The 27,442-nt window shown below is 42.8% G+C and overlaps 1 protein-coding gene across 3 annotated transcripts in view; it reads left to right on the top strand.

Moving 5' to 3' along the window:
• The window catches only part of WWC3 (WWC family member 3), a 1,020,491-nt gene that overhangs the window by 937,166 nt on the left and 55,883 nt on the right, over positions 1-27,442 (top strand). For 2 of the 3 annotated variants that reach the window (XM_087726386.1, XM_087726387.1), the window contains exons 2-3: positions 2,730-2,839; positions 7,305-7,508. The exons of the other annotated variant lie outside the window; for it this stretch is intronic. In XM_087726386.1, the coding sequence (XP_087582512.1) occupies positions 2,730-2,839; positions 7,305-7,508 (314 nt within the window). The remainder of the gene's footprint in view (positions 1-2,729; positions 2,840-7,304; positions 7,509-27,442) is intronic. 3 annotated transcript variants of the gene reach the window in all.

Below are 27,442 nucleotides of genomic sequence, written 5' to 3' on the forward strand. Positions count from 1 at the left end.
GTAAGTCCAATAGCCCAAGGTCCACGAACAGAGGGAGCCAGATGGTAGGAGAGGAGGCCTCGCAGATGGCAAGAAAGGAGAGGAGAGGCAGGAGAGGAGGCCTCGCAGCCGTAGCTGTAGAGCGGAGGAGAGGCCGCAGAGAAGGCCCAATGAAGTGGAGCGCAGGGGGGGCGCCCAAGGGGGCAGCGGCAGTGACAAGGAAAGCCAGCTGCCCGATCTCATCTGGCACCATAACAATCGTCCACCCTCTTTTTGAGGCGAAGACAAACCGATATAAATCCGAGGACTCCTCCAGGCTCCTCTTGGTCGCGAAAAAACAACACCAGAAGATGTCCGGAACGTCGCAAGCCGATGAAGCGATGGGGGGGCACCTGGGAGGAACACGGCGGCGGCAAACAAAGCCAGCTGCCCGATCTCTTCAATGCCATCCCGGATCAGCCACCCCCTCTCTGGCAAGATAGTCTACTGCGTTTTTTCCGTCCAAGGCTCCCCTTGGTCGAAGAGTCAAAAAGCAAAATCGGAGGACGCTGGGGCCATTGGGAACCACCGGAAAACGGCGCCATCAGCACACCGCCATCATCTTCGCCGCCAGAATAGGAGAACTACCGAGGGCAGTCGCATGGACTGGGAGCCGCTTGAGAAACGGTGACCCCCCGATAGCTGCCTGCTCGTGTCCCCTAGGTCACCCTCCGCCACTGGGGCTCCTTCCCGCATAGATTCTGGCTAGGTTCAGTGGTAATTTCCAGCATTTTTTCGCCTACCTAGCTGGAGCAGGGAAAGACGGCGACCATTCACGGCTTCACGGATTTAAGCTCCCTTAACCAGGGGTTGCTGGAGCACCCAGACCCTCAATGGCTCCATCTGACCGCTTAGCTCTTGAGTGGAGCATCCTGGGGAAAGATCTCTTCCCCCCCCCCCAGGGTGATGCAGACTATCCAGACTGCCCGCACACCCTCCACAGAGTGTATCTATGGCTCTAGGTGGTGGGCCTTTGCCTCATGGTGTAACTCCCTGGGGTACAATTCTATCCAGGCCTCAGTGCCTCAGATTCTGGACTTTCCCCAGGCAGGCTGGGACAGAGGGTTAGCTCCTAACACGATTAGGAGACAGGTTTCAGCCATCTCGTCAGTTCTCCTGCGTGGCAGGAACCAGAGTTTGACTCACCATCCTATGGTCAGGCAATTCCTCAAGGGGTCTTCCAACCCCAAACCGCACACAGTATTCAGGTACCCTTCCTGGGACTTACACAGGGTAGGGGACGCTCCAACAGGCGCTCCATTTGAGCCTTTACGAACAGTTTCCCTTAAGTTCCTGACTCTTACGGTGGCCTTTCTGGAGGCCATCACCTCCGCCAGGCGGATATCCGAACTGCAAGCTCTGTCCACCAGGGAGGATCTCTGCGTCTTCCACCAAGACAGGGTGGGATTACGACTGGATCCGTCCTTTATCCCCAAGGTGGGCCCCTGCTTCCATCGAGCCCAGGAACTGATTTGCCCAACTCCTGTCCAGACCCTTCTCACCCGTTGGAGAAGAAGTGGCACACTCTGGGTGTAAGGAGGGCTCTGAGGATTTACCTCAGGAGAACCAGCCAAACAGGAAATCTGAAGCTTTGTCTCCTTCCAACCAGGTCCTGGGTAACGAGGTGACTTCCACCACAATAGGCAGGTGGTTGCGAACCTGCATTGCCACTGCATACCAATTGAAGGGCTTACAGACATCAATCATATCACAACTCACTCCACTCAGAGCGCAGCCACATCCATGGCCTGGGCCACGCAGACATCCCTGGCCGAAATCTGCAGGGCAGCCACATGGGCTTTCCCCTCTCCCTTTGCTAGGAACTATAAACTGGATTCTTTTGCCTCGGCAGAAGCCACTTTGGCCGCAGGGTGTTGCAGGCGGTTCACAGGGCGGGGCCCATGCCTCAACTGGCATGAGGGGGGGACATGGGGCCTCAGGGGTCTCCCTCCCTAGGAACGTGCAGGCTTTGGTACGTCCCATTCTGGATACTCCTCCCCCCTCACTATGGAGAAAGGGCGTTGGTACTTACCTGATACGCCTCTTCTCATAGTGCGGGGAGGAGTATTCAGTCCCTCCCTGACTATGTTTGTACGACTAAGTGTTATGTTCATTGTTTTATGAAGTTATATAAATATTGATGTTGAAGACGATAAAAGCTAAGAACTGAATTAAGAGTCTGGAGTGAATGGTGCAACGAGTCGGATAGAGCTCTTCATCAAATATGGGGAATATCTGCTGGCCGGGGGCGTTGCCCAAAGAGCTTATCTGACTCATCCAATCATGAGAGGACAAGGTCAACCCATTCTGGATACTCCTCCCCCCACTATGAGAAGAGGCGTATCAGGTAAGTACCAAGGCCCTTTCTAAAATATATATTTGAGTGATAATTATTTTCAATACAGCTGTTTTTGTTAGGAAAAACTGGCAGGACTTCCATTATACCATTTTTGTTAAGAAAAGCAAATTTACATTAAATTGTAAGTGCATTGTAAAGTCCATATCTGTAAGTAAAATGTGTTATTCTTGCCTTTCAGTACCTTTTGAATTATGTTCCTACTTGAGATTGATTTTCTTTATCTTATGTTAAAAGTTTTGGCATTAAAACATCATGTCATTAATCATAATTTATCAAAGTTACATTAAAGTCAACTATAATTATAATTAAATGCAGCATGCTTGAACTTTTTTGTTTTTTTATAAATTTGTAGGATTACCAAGCCATTAACTTTTGCTGACTGTGTTGGTGATGAACTACCTTTAGGATGGGAAACTGTTTACGATCAACAGATTGGGGTTTATTACATGGACCACATAAATCGTGAGTAACCTGTCTTGTTTTTAAGTTACACAGTTATAAACTCAAACCTGGATCTTAAATATTCATCTATATATAGACAAATCAGAGTTGGGCTAGGGAGAAAGATACAATAAAATTATAAAATTATTGCTATTGTGGATGCTGTCCTTCACTATAAAAAAACATGCACAATTCTCATGGGTTTAGGATTGTCTTTTCATAACTTGTTTGAAGATTTCTATCATGACTTATTTTATTCGAGATAGAACTATTGAATAATATTAGCAAGCTTGATAAGTGCTAGTGCACATGCTCAAATATCTGTGATTTTATATAAATTCTTTTTTCTTACAAATTTTGGATTTAGTATTGCTTTTTAAAAATCTTTAATCTTTCCATTGATGGTAGCCATACTAGAAAACTCCAAGATACTGTGTTTGAATTAGATTAAATGGCAGATGGACAATGGCAGCAGAGAGAGAAAAGAGCAGAAGAAAAGACAGTGGAAAGAGATGAAAATGAAGGATTAAAACTGAAAGAATAGGACTTGTAGATATAAATAACTTTTTTGAAAGAATTGGAATTGCTTCCCTTTTCTTCCTCTTAAAAATATCAGCATACAAACCCAAAACATATGTTAAAATGATTGCACATTAAATTGAAAACAATGAAAATTTAATCTTAATCTGAACAAATGCCTTTTGATTCCTTCTTAACAGATACAGATATTAAAAAGTTAAAATAATCCTAAATTAAAAGAGTGGACCTGGCTATCTTAAATTAGGAATCTAGTGTGTTATAGCACATTAGTTCAACATGTTTCTTGCTTAAATGTTACTAATTAAGAAGCTGACTTGACTTAAACAGTGTCAAGAGAGAATGAGAGCTCCATTTATACCCCATTGTTTAATATTAAATTGCCTTTCCAGACAGAAAAGCTATTTACACTATTGCATTTTTATTATTCATAATAAATAATAATTTTATTAATAATAAAAATATAATAGCACAAATAACATGATAATACAAGATCTAATAGCAGAGATAAATTTCCAGGATAGTAATAGAAATTGCTGTCAATTATAGATTCTTGATTCCAGATTAAATGGACCTACAGTATGTAAAATCTCGCATTAAACTGTAGTATTAACATAGGATGTTGCTTGTTTTCTATCCAGATCCGGCACTTACTTGACACCACATAATTGTAATCCAGTCCTCCTGCAGCCCGTTTTTGGTCTCCCCAGCCTCCTGCAGCATTCTGCCAGTTGAAAACGGCAAAGTGCTGCTGCCGGCAGAGTGCTGCTGGAGGCCATGGAGGCCAAAAACGGGCCAGGGGAGTGCATGTGACCACCACCCCATGTCCCCTTTCGATGGGTGGTCCTTTGATATTTCCAGGCTGGCCCCGCGGGCCAAATTTAAGCACCCCGTAGGCCGGATCCTGATCCAGCCCATGGGCCTTGAGTTTGACACCCGTATTTTAGAGAGTTGTTGAGGTCTGTATCCTCAGGATTACCTGAGTAGTGCAAATGTGTGTGGAGTTTTCTTGGAACTGCTGAAAGGACTGTATAGATGATGTCGTATCCCTCTCCCTCTTTTGTGAAGTGGTTGTTTTGTTTCTGCATATACCGTATTTTCACGACCATAAGCCGCACTGAAAATCCTAAAATTTGATCCAAAATCGGCAGTGCGGCTTATAACCCGGTGCGCTTTATATGTGGAAAAAGATCTCCCAGCTGCTTTGCTCCTCGCGACTGCAATAGATGTCCAGAAGCGGCTTTTGGGGCTAATGGGGATTGGATTTCCAGCTCGATAGCCCCTGTCGCTTCTGGACGTCTATTGCAGTTGTGAAGAGCCGAGGAGAGTGTGGAGAAGAGCGCGCGACGGTTCTTGGCGCTCCGGGAAGCGGGAGAGGCGCGCGGTTTGGTTTCTCCTCCCTGGACGTCACAGCAGCAGCCCCAAGTGCACCGATCCCTGTGTTTTTCGCATCGGGGCATGCTCTTGCAGCACACCCCGATGCGAAAAACACAGAGATCGGTGCGCTTGGGGCTGCTGCTGCGACGTCCAGGGAGGAGAAACCAAACCGCGCGCCTCTCCCGCTTCCCGGAGCGCCAAGAACCGTCGCGCGCTCTTCTCCACACTCTCCTCGGCTCCTCACAACTGCAATAGACGTCCAGAAGCGACAGGGGCTATCGAGCTGGAAATCCAATCCCCATTAGCCCCAAAAGCCGCTTCTGGACATCTGTTGCAGTCGCGAGGAGTGGCACGAAGGTTCTTGGCGCTCCAGGAAGCCCCGAAAGCAGCTGGGAGAGGTGCGCGGTTTGGTTTCTCCTCCCTGGATGTCGCAGCAGCAGCCCCAAACTCACCGATCTCAGTGTTTTTCGCATCGGGGTGTGCTGCAAGAGCATGCCCCGATGCGAAAAACACAGAGATCGGTGCGCTTGGGGCTGCTGCTGCGACGTCCAGGGAGGAGAAACCAAGCCGTGCGCCTCTCCCAGCTGCTTTCGGGGCTTCCTGGAGCGCCAAGAACCTTCGTACCGCTCCTCGCGACTGCAACAGATGTCCAGAAGCGTCGGGAAACGTGCGGCTTATAACCTGGTGCGCTTTATATGTGGAAAAAGTTTGAAAAATTAACGTTAATTGATACTGCGGCTTATAATCCGGTGCGGCTTTTGGTCGTGAAAATACGGTACCATGTTGCTCAGTTTTGTCTGGGTGTTTTATCCTTGGGGTGGACAAGCTTCTGCCTTGGTGTAAAGTGTGTATATATGATGTATTGGTTGAAAATCCTCCTGAGCTTTTCATATATTCTTGCAACGTATGGAATGACAATGTAGCTTTGTTACTCTTCTTTATTATGGAGCAGCTCTTTTTGGGGATTTGATGAAGGCTCAGTTGGGATAGCCACATGTTCCAAGGGTTTCCTTGATGTGTTTTAGTTGTTTTTTCCTCCATCTTTTTTAAGCCAAAAAAACACCGTATGAATTTCAGGGGATGTAACTGATCAGTTTTCCTTACTGTTTGCCACTGAAACATTTGGAAAATATGGATTTTTTCACATTTCATGCAATATTCATTAATGAAATGAATATTGCTATGGAAAATTCTAATTCAACTTTCAAATTCATTGAAGGCTTTGAACAAATTAGTGACTGAATTTGTATATAATCCTGACTTGATCATGAGACATCCATTTCAGTTTTCAAATATAGGTAATTATGACCATTTGTTTAATGATAGTTCAAAGTTACGGCCTTGGAAAAAGAAACTTACAATCTTTACTCACACTTACAACCATCATACCACCCTGCAATCATATGATCACAGTTCAGGTGCTTATCAATCAGATTGCACCTGAGACCAATTGCAGCGTCCTATAATCATGTTGATTTCTGGCAAAATATACTATTAGGGAAACAGAATTCACTTAATGATTATATGATTTGCTTAACATCCGTGTGATTTGTATAATGACTACAGTGATTTGCTTAATGACCACCATAAAAGTAATCATAAAATCAGTTTCGACTTGACTTACAATCTCAACTATTGTGATGAGAATTTGGGGTCCATTTATAGTTTCAAGTCAAGGACTAATCGTAGTTGCAGTTTGTTGCTGCATCCAAAATGACTTTGTAATAGTAATTTGTAAGAAAAAGACAAATTGAGAATCATTGTCTTGGCTTGTTGAGATAAAATATATTTAAATATGTTTTCCGGTTAGGACAAGATAAGAAACTATACAGATAGTCTCGACTTACAACCACAATTGAGCCCAAAATTTATGTTCCTAAACAAGACATTTGTTAAGTGAGTTTTGCCCCATTTTATGATCTTATTTGCCACAGTCATTAAGTGAATCACTGCACTTGTTAAATAAACCTGCTTGTCAGAAGGTCACTGAAGCTGATCACATGACCCTGGAACACTGCAACTGTTGTAAATATGAACCAGTTGCCAAGCATCTGAATTTTGTTCATGTGACCATGGGGATGTTGCAGTGATCGTGAGTGTGAAAATGGTCATATGTCACTTTTTTCAGTGCCATTGTAACTTCAAATGGTCACTAAATGAATAGTTGTAAGCTGATGACTACCTGTAGTTACAAAATAAAACAAATATTCCAGTATCTTCAAAGGGCAAGAAATGGAGCAGGTTTATGGAAGCAGTGATCAAATTATGTCTAATTGTTAGGTTGATTCAGATCATTATCTATTTAGCATTACACCTTGTATAACTTGGTTGTAAAGTAAATTTCTTTATTACATTTATTAAAGTACATTTCTTTATTGATTTCTATTGAAGTCTTAATAGACTGGATAGAATACAGTTTTTCAAGTTTAATTTAAATGTCAGTATAGTTTTTTTTAGACATTAGGTTTTTTTAAAATAAAAATGTGATTTAATTGCCATAATATGTGAATTTTCTACATCGCTCTGTTTTTTTTATTTAAAATGTTGGAACACTTTTTTCTTTCTAAATCAGAACTCACACAAATTGAAGACCCAAGAGAGCAATGGAGAAGAGAACAGGAGCGCATGCTAAAGGAATATTTAATTGTCGCTCAGGAAGCACTTAATGCCAAAATGGAAATTTATCAAATTAAGCAGCAACGATTTGAGCTAGCACAAGAAGAGTATCAACAGTTGAACAAAATGTGTGAGGATGACAGTTATTCTTATGCAAGTAGTAAGTTTGCATTTCCTCTTCAAATAATATAAATTTAAAGTTAAGATTTTAGCTAAAAATCCCAATCCTTCAAAAATTGTTCTTGATAACTTCAGCGTTTTGCATTACTGAAGACTATTAACTACATTTGATACTATGTGTACTTTATTTATTTATTTTTATTTAATTGCAGTTTTTAAATGACCTTTACCTTTAAAAAGTCTTAGGAAATTAGCTGTTATACTTGCAGAATAAAAGACCAATCTAAATTTTATGTGGAGGCTGGGATTCTGTTTCACAATAGTTTTATTTAATGGAAAGTTAGTATAAGATATATTGTTGCTAACATTGGACTACGGGTATTAATTTTATTACCAACAAAGGGACTATCACTCATCTTTATACAGTGTAGTAACATGCTTTATTTATACTGTATCATACTTTTTCTCCACAAACTCATGGTAGCTAGCCTAATAGCCAGCATGGGAAATCAACCATTGAGCTTGCATGACTGAGGATAAATGTGAACATGGATCTTTCCAATTATAGTCCAGCCATTAAATACTAGATTTCTTCGGTTTCCTACAGTGGCTGTTATATGTTGCTGTGTTCTGAATGTGCCTCTTATTTTTCCCTGAAAAACAAACAATGAACTAAGTGGGAATGATTTTACTTTCGTGTAGAAATCTTTCAGAATCCTGACTTCTATTGCTTATTCTAAGTGAAACAATAGAAAAACAAATAGACATTTGTTTGAGCAAGTCTCCTTGATTACATTGATATTAAACTTTGCAACTTATGTGAAATGAACACTGTTTCTTTATGAACAGCCTACCAAGTCAACAAGAATATCTGATAAATATAATAACATTCTGATATTCATTTTCTGGAATTCAGAATTTAATATTTTCAAAATGAATGTTATCTAGACCAGAAGAACTAAATTTAAGTTAAACTACTGAAATATTTTCAAGTAACTTGTATTCTAAGACCAAATTGTTCAATACATATAGAGCAACACATTTGCTCTTAAACCAACCCAGTTGTGCAAATCTAGAGATTTCATTTGATTTGGTCATATCAGTAGGAAATATTTATGCAGAAAATAGTGTGCATTCTCTTTTTAAATATTGGTAACTGTTAACAATACTTCTATATTTAATCATTGTCCTCTTTTTGTGAAGTAAATAGTGTGTTCCACTTATGAATGAATGCTTACTTTCCCTCTTCAGCAAATAATGATGTATAAATTGGAAGTTCAAATTATTCAAAATAAATAAATATTTTGTGTAGAATATAAAAGTTAAGAATGTAAAAAGTTATAACATGAGGATAGTTCTTTGGAATCCTGTTATATTTATAAGACAGCTTAGTATAGATGTAGATCTTTTGGCATAGATAAAAATGAAAGAAAAATGCCACATATTTCAAGTGTGTGGATGGTTTAAATAATTCAGGAATATAATTTTCATCTAAAAAATGAATCCATATTCATTCTTGAGACAAAACTAAATGGATATATAGATCTTACAGAATCTTTAAAAAACCAATAGTTTGATAGCATTTCTACTATATTTTATTTTTTTCATGGTAGTGTACTTTGAATTTTTGGTGCTGCTCCTGCAGATTTTTAGATAACAACACTTATATTTTAAAATCAAAATACTTATATTATGATTTAATTAGTTTTAAAACTATTTTTCCACAATTCTATTACTCCACCCAATCGTGTTTTAAACAATTACAGTTATCTTTTGCAAAGACCCTTCTTTACATATTCAACAGAAATATTAGAATACCTACCTTTCCTTTATTTGATTATTTACTTATTTATTTATTTATTTATTTTTACATAATTATTTGACCTTTCATGTCCAAAATAATATGAAATAAAAATCCTTAAATCTTATACTTTTTCACATATGTTAACAGTTGCCAAGCATTTGCTCTGTTTAAGGATATAATTATTCTGATTAATATGTGGTTGACATTCACAGAAGTTTTTGGTGGCAGGGAGGTAGACAAAATGGCAACATAGAATATTGTGGTGGAATAAATGTACTGCTACACTTCTAATTTTCTTTATATATGCTTTGTTTAGTGTCATATTTTATGGCACAGCATACACTGCAATATTAAGACTGCATTGGATATCATTTGGCTGACAGGGATGACAGGAGGGACGGTCAAAAATAATGTTAAAAAGTGTTACTTCACAGAAAGAGTAGTAGAAGCTTGAAACAAACTTTCAGTAGAGACAGTGGGCCAATCATCGGTAACTGAGTTTAAAATGATCACGATAAACACATGTCCCTCACCCAACAAAATTTAAAAATAAAATAAATTTAAAAATAAACTTCAAAGGGCAGATAGGTCTTTTTCTGCTATCGGTTTTCTTTGTTTCTGTGTTCTATAATAGTAATATAGGGTGCAGCTGCTTTATTCCAGTTTGTCTATTTAACTCAGTATTTTTTAAATTTACTACAAACAGACCTTGGGATTTCTAATCCTAATTTATGAGACAAGGAATTAAATCTGAAAACTTTTGAATGCAAAGCAGAAGCTTTGTCCTTGAGCTACAGATAGTTAGGAATCAGATAATGTGTTAAACTAGTGAAGATTTCATAGGCATGGTTCCCATGAACGTGGAATCAAATGCAGGTGGGAGATCTACAAAAGCTGCATAAGGAGGACCTCTAGATCAGGGATCCCCAATCCTTGGTCTGTGGACCAGCACTGGGCATGCCAGAAATTGGGCCACACAAATAAGCGAAGCCCCATCCATGGGATGCAACCAGCATGCAAAACCATGCCCTCTCTGGTCCATGGAAAAACCTCTTTCCACGAAACCAGTCCCTGGTGCCCAAAAGATTGGGGGCCACTGCTCTAGATCCATAAGTATCTACTAGTGTTGAAGTATTAGTTCTTTAGCTAGGATAGTCTTATCTTCAGTCCAGTAATATTGATTTGATTTTTTGATTTTATTGATTTTATTAATATTTGTAGGCCGCCCTTTTCCCTGAGGGGACTCAGGGCGGCTCACATAAAATCAGGGAGGGGGAATACAGACATAGACATAGAGACATATAATAAAATAGTAAGCAACATACATTCATCATTCGGGAGGGGCGGCTATCCTTGTCCCCAGGCCTGACGGGCTAGCCAGTTCTTAAGGGCTGTACGGAAGGCCTGGACGGTGGAGAGGGTACGAATCTCCACGGGGAGCTCGTTCCAAAGGGTCGGGGCTACTACTGAGAAGGCCCTCCTCCTTGTAGTTGCCAGCCGGCATTGGCTGGCCGATGGAATACGGAGGAGGCCTAATCTATGTGATCTTATTGGTCGCAGGGAGGTAATTGGCAGATATAACTTCTTGAATAAATATTTGGCATAGAGTTTGCTGATTGTATTTAAAAGATTGATTGGATGATAATTGTGAATGGTATTGTCAATAAATGTAAAAAGTCCTGTCAGAAATGCCTTGACTGAATGAAGAAAATAAATTATTGCTTAATTCTTATTAGACAGTTTAGTTGTAAGAGGCTTTAGAGAATTGCTATTTTAATGGGAGAGTCAGGATAAAAATGAATAAATAGCATTTTCTAGCTTCTTTAAATACACAATGGCTTTTAGTCTTAGATTGTACTTCATTCTGCTCTCTAGATAACATGCTAAAGATATGAAGGTCATATAGAATTAAAAGAAGCCTGGTAAAGGACATTGGTCTTACCTGAACGTCTATTTTCTGATGGGAGGAGGGAATGGTCACACGTGGGTTTTATCATAGCCTGATTGGTCCAAGGCTGAGAGGAAATCTATAAATACCGGTGCCTGTCCATTGCTGGCCCAGATTCTCGAACATGAACGGTACAACTGAAAAACAAGAAACAACACAACAAACCCCGGGAAACACCCCCCGGGCCCTCCCCTTGGCCCCAACAGACAGAACTCAGGGCGGGTTGTGACCATTCCCTCCTCCCATCAGAAAATAGACGAAGAATAATAGAAAATAGGGAAGAATTTTGATGGTGGAAATTATGGATACCAAAAAGACACTCCTAATTGGAATCTACGCCCCTAATGAAAAACAAGATGAATTCTACAAAAAACTACACAAAAAAGTTTTGGAACTAGACTATGCTGATATTTGTATGATGGGAGACTTTAATGGCATTGTGAATCAAAATATGGACTATAAAACACATAAAACAAAAAAATTAAATAGGAAGCCTCTGCCGAAATCTTTTTTTAGGATGACAGATGAACTAAATTTAAAAGATATATGGAGAGAAAGAAACGTTAAAAAAGAACAATATACCTTCTACTCAAATAGACATTCTTCATTCTCTAGAATAGATATGATATGGGTCTCAGCGGAGTTGAGCTCCAACATAAAAGAAATTGAGATTGAAGCTAGTAACTGGGCGGACCACAATCCAATTTTAATTAAATGGAAAGGCCAAAGGGCAAGATCTAGATGGACACTAAATAACACTATATTGAAAGAAAAAGAGTTTGTACAAAAAATGGAAAAAGAGCTAGTCCTTTTTTTTAAAGAAAATAGGAAAGAAGATACGTCGTTGCAGAATCTCTGGGACACAATGAAGGCTGTTATCAGAGGTTTGACAATAGACTACACAAGGAAGAGAAACTCAAAAAAAAGACAAATGCATAAAGCCTTAGACAATGACTATAAAATACTTGAAAGAGACCTACAGAGAGCACCACAAAAAAAAGATGTTAAAATAAAAATGGACATAATTAAACACAAAATGGACCTATTAGAAAAGGAAGAACTGGCACAAAAAATTAGAGGTGCCAAACAGAATTATTTTGAAAATGCAAACAAACCAGGCAGGTGGTTAGCATATAAGATGAAAAAAGAGAGAGAAACAAAGAAAATACTTCAACTAAGAGATAAACAAGGAGAAATTCAATATGGAAATACCGAAAAAAAGAATATTATACATGATTACTACGTTAAACTCTATGAACAAGAGAAGGTGGAGGAGGGACGAGTCAAAAAGTATCTACAAGATGCCAATCTCCCCCAGGTACCAGATGAAACTAGAACAATGTTAGAAAGAAAAATAACAATGATGGAACTAACAGAGGCACTTAAAAAACAAAATAATGGGAAAGCCCCAGGACCAGATGGCCTACCCGTGGAATTCTACAGAACATTTGAAGAAATATTGACCCTCCCACTCTTACAAGTCATGAATGAAGTGATGACTGAGAACCAAATACCGAAGTCATGGTCAGAAGCGTATATCACATTACTACCCAAGGAAGAGACTGATTCAACACAAATCAAGAATTATAGACCAATTTCTTTATTAAACTCGGACTACAAGCTATTTGCATCTATACTAGCTGAGAGACTTAAAAAATACTTAAATGGCTTCATCCATTCAGATCAAAATGGCTTTTTACCTAAAAGACAAATCAAAGACAATATGAGAATAATTTTGAATACCTTGGAATACTATGAGGCCCACCCAGAAAAACAATTGGCACTGATGTTCCTCGATGCGCAGAAGGCCTTTGATAATGTGAATTGGCAGTTTATGTTTTTGCAACTGGAGCAGATGAACTTTGGCAAGAAATTCACTCAAAGTATACGAACGATATACCAGAAACAAGCAGCAAAGATAATGGTAAATGGAGAACTAACAGAACCGATTGAAATAAAGAGAGGTACAAGACAAGGCTGCCTACTATCACCGCTACTCTTTGTCCTAACACTAGAGGTCTTAAATAGAAAGATCAGAGAAGAAGAAGAAATAAGAGGAATGAAAATTAAGAGAGAAGAGTATAAACTGCAAGCGTTCGCAGACGACTTAGTTTTCATTCTTGAAGATCCATTAGAAACCGCACCCAAATTGTTAGAAAGAATAGAGGAATATGGAGAAGTAGCAGGCTTGAAAATAAACAAAGATAAAACAAAGATCATGACAAAGAATATCCCAGCTACACAAAAGGATCAGTTGTCAGAAATGTTGCAGATTCAAAACACAAGTAAGATTAAATATTTGGGGATACATTTATCACCTAGATGTAGCACTCTTAAAGAGGATAATTATACCAGATTAAAACGACAAATAGCAATCGATTTGGAGAAATGGGGAAACTTGCATTTATCAATGATGGGAAGAATTTCCACAATTAAAATGAATATTCTACCTAGAATTCTATATCTGTTTCAGACAATCCCAATTAGACTGGGTAAGGATTTTTTTCTAGACTTAAATAAAATAGTTTTGAAATTTATTTGGCAAGGGAAAAAAGATAGAATAAAGCTTAAATTACTACAAGATGTTAGATCAAGAGGAGGTTTTGGTTTACCCGATTGGGAGCTATACTATCAGGCAGCAAACCTGATGTGGATTAAGGAGTGGATATCATTAAAAAACTCTAGATTATTGAACGTAGAAGGTCACGATTTGCTGTTGGGATGGCATGCTTTCTTATGGTATAAGGGAACTAAACCACATGGTTATTTTAGAAGACATTATATAAGGGAGGCGTTGTTGTTAAATTGGGAAAAGATTAAAAAATTACATTATTTAAAAATTCCAGTCTGGACATCAACAATTGAAGCATTCTCGTATCCGATAATACATAAAAAGGAACAAACAGTTAGATATATAGAATTATTGAATGCAGAGGGTGAGCTCAAATCTAGTCAAGAGTTGAAGCAAGAAGGGATGGAAATGAACTGGTATTCATATGTACAGATACAATCTAGATATAATGAAGATAGAAAAACTAAAGGTCTCTATAATAAAATGACTGAGCTAGACAAAATTCTAACAGGTGCCGATGAAAAAGTAATTAAAAAACTATATGGATATTTATTGGAGTTTAAATTGCATGAAGAACAAGTTAAAGAAACTATGATTGCTTGGGGGAAAAATTTTAAGTATGGGATTGATTTAGAGAATTGGCAGAAATTGTGGTCTCAAAATTATAAAATGACAATGTCTACTGCATATAGAGAAAACTTGTATAAGATGTTTTACAGGTGGCATCTACCCCCGACCAGAATCGCAAGAATGTTCAAGAATAAATCAGAAAAGTGTTGGAAATGTCACCAGATACCTGGCTCATACTACCACATGTGGTGGACTTGCACTGAAGCCAAAAGATACTGGACTAAAATCCACATGTGGTTGGAGAAAAGGATACACAAACAAATAGACTTTAAACCAGAGGTCTTCTTATTGGGAATTTTACCAGAAACCTACAACAAAGACTTAAAATATTTGATTGTAAATGTTTTAACAGCAGCCAGAATTGTATTTGCAAAAAACTGGAAAAATGAAACAATACCAAAAGAGGAAGAAATCATTCGAAAAATAATGGACTGTGCCGAAATGAGTAAATTGACATTTGAAATTAGAGAGCAAGAGGATGAACAATTTTATAAGATATGGGACTTGTTTTATCAATGGCTAAGGGGAAAAAAACCAAAATTTTGGAAATGAAAAATGATACACTTATGCCTTAATTGGAAAAAGTAAATGATGATATAATTATGCTGTGAAATAATTCAACAATGATATAAGGAAGTACTAATATAAGGTCTGGTGATATAATGTATAAGGTTAAGAACTTATTATAATGATATTTCGCTGCTGATAAGGCAATTCTAATAGGGGAACTAATGAAAACTGGTATATATAGGCAGCGATGCCTTGTTGAACAATGAAGGAATAAGATCTCTGTTTGAAGGTATGAAATGCAAGATTAACAATGAATAGAAGTATATTCTCTGGGGGAAAACAATGCTAATGTTAACTGAATATATATGGTAGAAGGAAAATGAGACCTCTAGTTACATTAGAGGAAATATCTGAGATGGTAAACACTATTTGAAGATGTAGATGTTAAAACAACCGTAATCAAACGACATGCTGCATGTGATGATGGTGTTTTTTTTTCCCCTTTCCTTCTTGGACCTTTTTTTGTCCTTTTTGCCCCCCCTCCCCCCACCCTTTTTTTTTAATTCCCCCTTTCCTTCTTGGACCTTTTTTTGTCCTTTTTGGCCTCCCCCCCTCCCCCCACCCTTTTTTTCCCCCTCTCTCCCTTGTTTTATTTTGTTGTTTTTTGTTTCTTAAACCCTAGCTTATTGTGGTGCTTATTAAATATACAATAGAGAGATACGGGATGTATAAACTTAGTAGGGATGCACCTGTGATTAAACGACATATTGTATGTGAATATGGGTTTTCCCTCCCCCCCCCTTTTTTCTTTCCATCCTCTCCCTTTCCCATTGTTGTCTGTGTAACAAAAAATAAAAATAATTAAAAAGAAAAAGAAAATAGACGTTCAGGTAAGACCAACGTCCTTTTTCCAGAATGGGAGGAGGGAATGGTCACACGTGGGACATACCCAAGCTAAAGTCCCAGGGAGGGAGAACAGGAACTCTAGGACCCAAGGGGAGCCTCAGCCGCCACCCCCTGTAGGACCCTACGACCGAAAGACGCGTCCACCGACGCGAAAGCATCCAGACGATAATGCCGGATGAACGAGGTTGGAGTGGCCCAGGTAGCCGCCCGGCAGATGTCTTCAAACGGGGCCCTCGTGGCCCACGCTGCCGAGGTCGCCGCGCTCCTTGTAGAGTGCGCCGTGATGCCTGATGGAACTGGCCGCCCTGAGGCCACGTAGGCCTCCGAGATGGCCTGATGCAGCCAACGGCCAATGGTAGCCGAGGACACCCTCGAACCCAGAGCTCCAGGTAGGAAGGAGACGAACAAGGCCTCAGACTTGCGGAAATCCTTGGTCCGCCGGAGGTAGATCCGCAGGGCACGGCGGACATTCAGACGATGCCAAAGACGCTCCCTGTCAGTGGACAGACTCAGGCAGAAGTCGGGCAGGACGATCTCCTGAGCCCTGTGAAAGGGGGTATTTACTTTGGGGACGAATGCCGGGTGAAGGCGAAGGACCACTCTGTAAGGATGACAGAGGTCGTCCTTACAAGACAGGGCGCCCAGCTCGGATATACGCCGGGCGGAAGTGATGGCCACCAGGAAGACCACCTTCAGTGATAAGAAGCGCAAGTGCACCGAGCGGAGAGGTTCAAACGGAGCTCCCGTTAAGGCCTTGAGGACAAGTGGAAGATCCCACGTGGGGAATCTATGAACGGGGGGAGGCCTGAGATTAGCCGCCCCCTTGAGGAACAGCTTGACCAGAGGAGACTGGAAAAGGGAAGAAGACCCCGCCCCCCCCAAGACCGAGGACAGAGCTGCCACTTGGCGTCGCAAGGTGTTTTGCGAGAGCCCGTCCTCCAGGCCCTTCTGAAGGAAATCCAAGACGTTGGGAATGGTGGCTCTGTCGGGAGAGATGCCCTTGGGGGAACACCAGCGGGCGAACGCCGCCCAGGTGGAGTTATAAATGCGGGTCGTCGAGGGGCGACGTGCCGCCTCGATGGTGCGAATGACCCCGGAAGATAGATGAGCCCCCCTAGAAGCCGCCGTTCAAGAGCCAAACGGCCAGCTGAAGCCACTGAGGCGCTGGGTGAATCAGGGCCCCCTGCCGTAAGACCACCTCCCCTTGCGGGATCCTCCACGGGGAAGTCACCAACAGCTGAACCAGGTCCGCAAACCAGGGCCTCCTGGGCCAAAACGGGGCCACCATAATGACCAAGGCCCCTTCCGTCACCACCTTCCTGACGGTCCCCGGGATGAGTGGAATGGGGGGAAAGGCATAGAGAAGGCCCGGGGGCCACCGGCTCCTGAGGGCATCCGTGCCCTCCGCCGAGCTGGATTGGAAACGGGTGAAGAAACGCGGGAGTTGTGTGTTCTCGGGAGACGCAAACAGGTCCACCCGGGGGGACCCGAACCGACGACAGATCTCCCGGAACCACGATGGGTGGAGTTGCCACTCGCCGTTGTCCAGAGTTGCTCGACTGAGCCAGTCCGCCTGGACGTTGGAGAGTCCCGAGATGTGCTCCGCCACCAGAGACTGTAAGTGTTTCTCCGCCCACGACCCCAATCGCAGAGCCTCCAGCCAGAGGACTCTCGAGTGGGTCCCGCCCTGACGATTGATGTGCGCCTTGGTGGCCACATTGTCCGTCAGGAGGAGAACGTGGCTATCTTCCACCGAGGAGCGAAAGTGACTCAGGGCCAGACGCGCGGCCTTCAGTTCCAGCCAATTGATGTTGTGACGGAGGTCCGAGGCCGTCCATCTGCCCTGAGCCATCCGAGAGCCAACCAGGGCCCCCCACCCGAACAGACTCGCATCCGTGGTGACGGTCACCCTGCTCGGCTCCCAGAACAAACACCCCCGCTGGATGGCCGGGGAGAGCCACCACACCAGGGATGCACGGACCCCCGCCGAGATGCGGAGAGTCCGAAGGGAATTGCTCATTCGTCCCCTCTGATAAGCTCCCATTGAAGGGGCCGAAGATGGAGTCTGGCCCACGGGACAATCCCTATGCAAGAGACCATCTTGCCCAATAACTGCGACAGAGAGAGGATGGAAACAGAGCGCTTTGTGCGAACGCTCTCCGCCAGCCGACGAAGGCTGACCTGCCTCTCCCGAGACAGACGCACCTCCCCCAACTTGGAATCTATGACTGTCCCCAGATGCAGAATGCGAGTGGAGGGAGTGAGATGGCTCTTTTCGAAGTTTACCGAGAACCCCAGGGCCTGGAGGCTTCGAATGGAATCCGAAGATCTGAAACGACCTGAGACAGGGAGCCCGCCTGAAGCAAGACATCGTCTAAATAACATTGGAGGCGGACCGGGACCGATCTCAGATGGGCCGCCAGAGCAGCCAGGACCTTTGTGAAGGTCCTCGGGGCCGAGGCCAGGCCGAAGGGAAGAGCCCTGTACTGGTAATGGTGGGGCCCGTGGGAGAACCTCAAGAACCGGCGATGAGCGGGCAGGATGGGAATGTGAAGATAGGCCTCCGTGAGATCCACGGAGGCCAGGAAATCGCCTTTCCTGATGCCCTGAAGGATGGACTTGAGCGATGACATTTTGAACCGCCTGTAGACCAGAAACCTGTTCAGGTGCTTGAGGTCTAGAATTGCTCTCCAACCCCCGTGCTCTTCGGGACCACGAAGAGATTTGAGTAGTGGCCCCGGCCCCGTTCCCCTGCGGGAACCGCCTCCACCGCTTGGATTTCGAGGAGGTGGGCGATCGCCTGACTCATCAGGCGGCGGCGCTCTCAACTCCGGGATGGAGGGAACGACCGAAAGAGATTTGGAGGAGTGGAGAGAAATTCTAACCTGAGCCCGTAACGAACCGTGGCTCGGACCCAGGCATCCGACGTGATGTCGTCCCACCGGTCCGCATAAAGAGCGAGGCCCCCCGAAAGGGCCGCCGAGCCTGGCCCTCGAATCGGCTCCTGTCCTGGAAGGGCTGCCCCAAGAACTGCCTGTCAGAAGAGAAAGAAGAGAAGCGCTGGTTATAGCCGAAGTTAGGGGCCCTATACCGTTGCTTACGGAAGGGACGTGACTTGTTCTCGGCCTTCTTAGCCGTGGAGGGGAGGACCTTCTTCTTATCCTTATCCTCCACGAGGATGCGAGTAAGGGCCTCCCCGAAGAGATCGGGCCCTTTGAAGGGGGCAGCTGCCAAATCCCATTTCGCTTTGTTGTCCATTTGCCAATGGCGCAACCATAGGAGCCTACGGGAGGTGACCGAGGTGGCCAGGGCGCTAGAAGCAAACTTGACCGTATCCAAGGTCGCGTCAGCTGAGAACTGACACGCCGCCAGAATCTTGACCAGATCCTGATGGATCCGGTCTTCCTGTATGGGAATGCGTGCCTGCAGCTTCTTGAGCCACATGACCGTGGCACAATTAAAGTACGAAGCTGAAGCCGCCGCCTTAATGGCCCACGCTGTGGCGTTGAAGTTCTTCCGCAAAGTAAGCTCTGCGCGCTTATCCTCCGGCTTCAACTTATCTGCCGCATCGCCCGACACCACCGGGGAGGAGGACACCAATGCTGCCACAGGGATGTCAATCGTCGGGAGCTGAATGGCCTGAGCAAAGGTTTGCTCCATGTTATAATGCCGACGGTCGGTACTGCCTGGAGAAGAGAAATTAGAAGGTTTAGCCCACTGGTCGGTCAGAACCTCTAGGAACAAGGGAGGGGCAGGGATCTCTTCCTTGTTGGTGGCCGTGGCAGAGAACATGACCATGTCGGGATCCCTTGGGGGGGGCACAGAAGGATCCCCAGTTCCGACCTTGGTGGTGTGCCTCGCCTTATCCAAGAGAACTTTAAACAAGGCGGGCATAAATAGGACCTTAGAAGAAGGTTCCTCCGAAACAGTGGTATTCTCATCATCTGAGAATCCCATCTCCTGGGGTAATTCCCCCCCCCCCCCAGGAAGGAAGTCTCACTGATCATGGAAGGGGAGGAAGCCCGAAACTGAGCCCTGTTCAGCCCCCCATGCCTAGAGTAAAGAGAGCCTTTGTCCCGCTGGGCAATACCCCAAGTGATGGCTGCAGAAATAAGCCTCTTAATCCCTTCAGGGAGATTATCCAGATCCTCCACATCCCCATAAGTAGAAGCAGGGCCCTGAGGGGCCAACCTTTGGGGGGAAGAGGGGCCTCTGGACGTGCCCTCCAGAGGATCATCTATGGGGGATGGAGAACGCCCCCTCCTGGAGAAGGCCCGCGACCTACCAGGGGAGCTGCATGAAGAAGCCGGGCTAAAACCTCTAAGTAGAGACCTCTCTGAAATGGGCCTAACAGGGGACCTGGATCTGTCCCTAGATAAAGACTTGGAGGACTGGGCCTGCCTTTCTGCCCTGGCAAAGGTCCTTTCCAGCGCCCTATGGCGAGCTGCCTCATCCCTAGAGACAGAACTGGAGGGGCACCTTGAAGAAAGGGGTCTCTGAGGGGGAGCCCTCCCCCCCACCTCCTGATCCAAGGCCTCCTCACTCCCAGTAGGGCCTGCCCCCTGCCCCTGGGGAATCTCCGCTCCCTCGTCCATGCCCCACTCACGTGTCTGACGAAAGGAGCAGGAATCGGCCTCCAAAGTCCCACCTGAGACCAGGGCCTGAAGCCTGTGGGGAGACCTAGGCTCAAGGCCTCTCACTAGGCCGCACTGGGCCCGTCGATAAGGGCCAGGCCTCACGCACGTGGCAGCCTCCAAAATGGCCGCCGGAACTCCGTGCGCGGGAGAAAAGGGCTGGAAATAATCACCAGCAGCCCAGCCAGGCTTTTCTAGCCGGTCCAAGGTCCAGGGAGAGCAGCTCTCCTCCCCCTGCTCTGTCTCCCCGGCAACACAAACAAAAGAAGCCTGCAGCGAAGCCCCTCCGGAGCGATCTGCTCGCACGAGCCTCGAGGCTTTGAAGTTTCTCTTTAACTTTCCTGCTGCAAAAACAGCCGCTTCAAAGTAGTTTGAATGAAGCAGTTTGAATGGAACCGCACACCCGGGGACGGGCTAAGGCTCCTGGCCTGCGGGGGGGAGACTAGTGCCGCACTGGGCTCTCCCCCAGCCGCCCGAGGCAGAGATCTGTCCCTTGGGGCCGCAGCAGATCAATTTAGAATTTAAACGGATTTAAAGTGCCCAATTAGCCAAATAGGAATCAGATTGAATAGAACTCACCCAAAAGGAGAAAACAAATAGAAACCTATCAAACTACTACAACTTCCTCTCCACACGTTTAAACAGAGACAGAATCCAGTTCAGATGGCTCCTTCCAGAAGGAATGTTGATAACATGGAGGGAAAAGAAATACCGGATAGATACTTTGGCGAAAGCTCAAGAATTCCAGGAACTTTTACTAGCAGACGATGAGAGGTTTAATAAAGACGGACTTTTAAGACAGGAGGACACTATAACTGAAACTCAACCAGAGGGGCGGGGGCCGGGAGAGGCCAGAGAACGAGAGAGATATGGCAGAGAAGATTCGAGAGGAAGGTCACCCATCGAGACACGATCTAAAGGCGCCCTCAAAGCGAATAACGTGTAATGGAATTGAAGAATGGGAAACGAATGTACTATCAGCAAATGTAAATGGTCTTAACATAACTTCCAAAAGAAAACGTGTACTGTTGGATCTAGTGAAACAAAAGTTAGATGTAATCTGTCTTCAGGAAACCCACATTAAAGAAAAGTACAATAACCTGTTGGTCTGTCCAAAACTAGGTAAAACATTCTGCTCGTCAGCACAAACCAGAAAAAGAGGAATTGTGATGTATCTAAAAGAATGGTTGAACCCCAAATTAATACATGCAGACAAAGACTGTAGGGTATTAATGGTGGAGATAATTAATGGTGGGAAAAAAAATTTACTAGTTGGAATCTATGCCCCAAATCAAAAACAAGAGAGATTTTATATTAATCTATATAAGAGGATAAATGAAATAGAGTGGCAAAATATATGTATTCTAGGGGATTTCAACGCTATAGCAGACGGTAAGATGGACTATAAGGGTACACACAAGAAAAGCACAAGAAGGAAACTACCGTCTGCCTATGTAAATATGGTGAAGGAATTAGATCTTTATGATGTCTGGCGAACAATGAATGACAAGATGCAACAGTACACGTTTTACTCCCATCCACATAATTCATGGTCCCGTATCGACATGGTTTGGTCAAACTCGGAGCTACTCATGGATACTGTAAATATTGAAATAACAACCAACAAGTGGGCTGACCATCACCCAGTCTTATGGCAATGGAAAGGGAAGGCAAGGATAAAAGCTAGGTGGACATTAAACCAGAACATACTACAAGAGAAACAATTTGTACAACAAATAGAAAAGGAATTGGGCTACTTCTTTAAAGAAAACTGTAAAGAGCAGACCTCAATACAAAATGTTTGGGACACGATGAAGGCAGTTGTGAGGAAAACATCTATAGCCTATATAATAAGAAGAAACAAAGTGCACAGGGAAAAACTTAATACACTGAACAAAGAATTAAGAGAGACGGAATTGCTGACCCAGAAAGAGCCAGAAAACAGTAGACACAGGGAAAAAGGAGAGTTAATTAAACACCAAATAAATTTGATCTCTCAAGAGGAAATAGCACAAAACATTAAGAGAATGAAGCAGAATTATTTTGAACATGCAAATAAAACTGGGAGATGGTTGGCCCACAAAATAAGAAAGGAGAAGGTCAAAAGAATTATTAAACAATTGTGTGACGAGGAGGGGAATTTGAAACAAGAAATAGGAGAAAAGAAAAAGATAGTACAGAACTATTATAGGAAACTATATAAACAAGACGAAATTAATGAACAAGACATTAGAAAATACCTTATAAAGCAGAAGCTTCCAGTCTTGTCGGAGGAGATGAGAGAGATGCTCGATAAAGAAATCACACAAGAAGAACTGAAAAAGGCCATTCAAAAACAAAAAAACAATAAAACACCTGGGCCGGATGGGCTTCCGTCGGAAATATATAAAAAACTTCAAAATACCATAGAAGACAAATTATTAGAACTATGTAATGAGGCACTACAAAATGGTAGGGTCCCAAAATCATGGGGGGAAGCTTACATCACCCTAATACCAAAGGAAGAGGCGGACAGTAGCACGGTCCAAAATTATAGACCCATATCCCTGTTAAATGCAGATTACAAAATTTTTGTATCAATATTGGCGGAAAGACTAAAAATAATATTAAATCAAAGTATCCATTCGGATCAAAACTGCTTTCTCCCAAAAAGACATATTAGAAACAATACAAGAATAATAATTGATACCCTGGAATTCTATCAATCAAGATCCGAGAAACAACTCGCATTAATCTTTGTCGACGCCCAGAAAGCCTTTGATAACCTAGATTGGAACTTTCTAATCACTCAACTAAAAATGATGAAATTTGGCGACAAATTCACTAAGATTATAGAATCTATATATTCACGGCAATCTGCAAATATCATAGTCAACGGGGAACTAACGGAGAGGATACAAATTGGAAAGGGTGTTAGACAAGGGTGCCCGCTCTCCCCACTACTATTTATTATGTCACTAGAGGTCCTTTTAAATCGGATAAGATCAAATCAGGAAATTAGGGGCTTGACCATAAAAAAAGAACAATATAAAGTACAGGCCTTCGCGGATGACATGGTCTTTATCATGGAAGACCCCTTACTTTCAGGACCGAATTTGATGAAGGACATTGAGAACTTTGGGTGTGTGGCCGGTTTAAAAATAAACAAGGAAAAAACAAAAATGATTATAAAAAATTTCCCCAAAAACCAGATTGGAGAACTAGAGAAAACAATGGAATTAAAGGTAACTAAAAAAATTGAGTATTTAGGGATCTGGCTGTCTGCAAAATGCTCTTCCATAAAAGAAGACAACTATGATAAGTTGTTACAGAATACTCAAAAGGACTTAAAAACCTGGTCAAAACTACAACTATCACTGATGGGAAGAGTCGCAGTAATTAAAATGAATGTTTTGCCAAAAATCCTCTACCTATTTCAAACGGCACCGGTCAAGCTAGGGGAAAAATTTTATAATGATTTGGACAAAATGATTCGAAACTTTATATGGAATGGTAAAAAGCCCAGAATAAAATATATGCACCTGCAGGACAAAAGAACTCAAGGGGGAATGGGCTTACCGGAATGGAAAATATATCATCAAGCAGCAACAACTATGTGGATAAAAGAATGGGTAATGTTAGCTAATAAAAGAATCTTAACAATAGAGGGCCACGACCTGCAATACGGGTGGCACAACTACTTATGGTGCGAGGGAAATAAAATCCACAATTATTTTAGTAGTCACCATTTAAGGGGGGTATTGATTAAGGACTGGCTCGAAATTAGAAGGAGATACTACACGCAACTACCTAAATGGATATCTCCGACGGAAGCCCTGATATACCCGAATTTGATAAATTTGGATAAAATTGTTACCTACCAACAGTTGCTAGACGACCAAAACAAACTAAACCCCAGGGAAAATTTGGCTGATAAGGGAATAAACATCGATTGGTGGCCATATCTTCAAATTCAAAACAAACACAAATTTGATCTAGCACAACCCGGCTTCCAGAACAAGAACCAGGAATTAGATAAAATTTTAATTGGACCAGATGAGAAATTAATTTCAAAAATATACAACTGCTTACTGATTCGAAAACGGAAGCAGAAAGAGTAAAAGAAGTCATGGTAACCTGGGCCCAAAACATCGGCCACACAATAGACCTAGACGACTGGGAAAGAGTCTGGGAATGGAACCTAAAATTGACAAAATCGACGGCCTATAAAGAAAATATATATAAAATGTTCTACCGCTGGCATCTTCCACCGACAAGACTGGCGAAAATGTCTTCAAAAGTTTCGGCCATATGCTGGAAATGTAAAATAGTGCTGGGCATGTACTACCATATGTGGTGGACGTGTCCGGTAGCCAAAGCATATTGGAAGCAAATACTAGGATGGCTGAATGGAATCTTGCCAATTAAACTATGTCTTAAGCCGGAAACTTTCTTATTAGGGATAATAGATCAAAAAATTTGCAAATCTAACCAATACCTCCTAGTCCATATTCTGACAGCGTCAAGGATTGTTTACGCACAGTGCTGGAAGAGTGAAAATGCCCCCACCAACACTATGGTGATGAATAAAATTTTAGAACTAGCAGAAATGAACAGATTGACGATGCGAATTAATGACAAAGAAGATACAGACTTTTATACAGTCTGGGAGAAGCTGTACAAATGGCTTGATGAGTCAGTGAAGACTTAGACACAAAAAGAGATAGCTGACTAACCTAATACGATTAAACCAATAACTCAAATGAACAATATACAACAACTGAGAGATAAGCGAAAGGAGAAATGTATTAGGAGTGAGAACCCACCGTCGAGCAATTTTGTTACACTACAATGTTGGGAAAACTTAAAAAAGCTGATAGGAAATCCGCTATAATTACCTGCATGAAATTAGCGATTAAACTTCATTTTAGATGAGGCGAGAGGATTTATAATCCTTGCCTCTTTAAGCAAGGAAAGGAAAAGAGAACCAGGTTGTCCTCAGCAGAGGAAAATACGCAAATGTAACAAAGGTTAGAAGGGAGGGAAGGAGGACAGTAGGGAAGTCAGGATGGAGAGGAGAAAGGAGAGGAATAGGAAAGGCAGAAGAAGGGGGGAAGGATAAAGAGGAGGAAGAGAAAGAAGAGAAGGGAAAGAAGGTGGGAAGAAAGAAGGAGAGAAGAAAGAGAAGAAACTGGGGGAGGAAGGAGGGAGGGAAGAAGAGAGGGTAGTAAAGAGGGAAAGAGGGAGGGAAAGAAAGAGAGAAGGAGTGTTGAAAGGAAGGAAGGAAGGAGGGAGGAAAGGAGGGAGATTAAGAGAAAAGAAAGGAGGAGGGAAAGAGGAAGGGAGGGAGGGAAGGTACGTGAGAAGGAGGAGGGGATCGAGGGAGGGAAAGGAGGGGGAAGGAAAGGAGGAAAGGAGAAAAGAAAGGGAAGGCAGGGGAGAAGGAAGTAAGGGGGGAGGGAAGAAAAGGGTATGGAAAAGAAGAAATGAGGGAAGAGAAGAGGGAGGGAAGGAATAAGATACCTAACCTTTGATGTTTATAATGATTTGATAGTATGGGAATATCTTGAAATGTAGTTGTATTGTTTTTTACAAGTTATGGATGTTGTATTTTCTTTTTACCAATAAAATCTTTTTTTTTAAATTAAAAAAAAAAAAACTACTCTACAGCTTGGACCAGGCTGAGAGAGAATCTGGGCCAGCAATGGACAGGCACCGGTATTTATAGATTTCCTCTCAGCCTTGGACCAATCAGGCTGTGATAAAACCCACGTGTGCCCATTCCCTCCTCCCATTCCAAAAGATGGAAAACATCTTTTCAAACTATCAATTTTATTAAAAACCATATGCTTTTGTTAACAGCTTGCTTCATCAGATGCAAACTCCCTCTGTTTCTTTTATTACCGTATGGCTTTCCTCCTACAATATTTGCAGTATCTGAGAAAACTTCTGAAAGGGTGTTCCATGCAACACTGCTTTAGCACTAGACTTGCATTAGAAATAGGATACCTCACCCAGGGACGTGATGGACTAGTGAATAGAAAAAAAACATTTACAGTCTTTAATGTTGCAAATGGAATATAACTCAGACCCTTTCAATTTTTAATATATTGTGATGTTTCTGAAATCAACTTTAATTCTCCTACTACTGTGTTCTCCTAAAAGGAAAAAAGCCCCAATTTCTGAAAAAATTAAATAACTACATCAGACCCCACAATTGTTTTAAAAAAATGGAGGAAAAAAATTATACAATTGTAGCTGAAAACTGCTAAATTAGTCTTCTTAAGGTGTAAAGCCACCTAACCCCCTATGACCGTGATGGCGACGTGGCACACATAGCCATATTTGCCAGCATGCAAGCCGGCCAGCTGATTTTTTGGCCACCTAGAGGGCTGGGGGAGGCTGTTTTCGCCCTCCTCAGGCTTCAGGAAAACTTCCGGAGCCTGGAGAGGGCAAAAAACGGACATAACAGGCCAACCGGAAGTTCGGAAACGATCCGTTTCTGGCTTCTGGAGAGCCTCCAGGGGGCCAGGAGATGTCATTTTTTCCCTCCCTAGGCTTTAGGAAAGCCTCCGGAGCCTGGGGAGGGCAAAAACTCCGCCACCCACAGGGTGGGATTGTCGTGCATGCATGCGCGGAGTGTGGGTCGCATGTGCAGGTGGGTGGGGTGCATTGCATTGTGGATGTGGGCATACACAGACAGGATAGCGCATGTGCACAATTTTGGCACACCTTTACAAAAAGATTCACCATCACTGCCCTATGAGATTAAACAATACTGAATTATCTCTTAAAACAACTATAATTCATAGTTTTTCAGACACTATGCTTCTTCATCAGTGTTTGTATAGCAAAGCTTTATGTTATTTGAATAGGCAAGGTAGTAGAAAAGAAAAAGTTAGAAAAATAAGAACTGGGATAGAAAGGTCACAGACCCATATCTAGAAAACTACTACCCAATCTGTCAGCCTCCGCTTTGCTGCTGCTTCGG

Source organism: Thamnophis sirtalis, unplaced genomic scaffold, assembly GCF_051295495.1.
Source record: "Thamnophis sirtalis isolate CommonGarterSnake01/CBP01778 unplaced genomic scaffold, rThaSir2_p1.2 scaffold_12, whole genome shotgun sequence".
Lineage (NCBI taxonomy): Eukaryota > Metazoa > Chordata > Lepidosauria > Squamata > Natricidae > Thamnophis > Thamnophis sirtalis.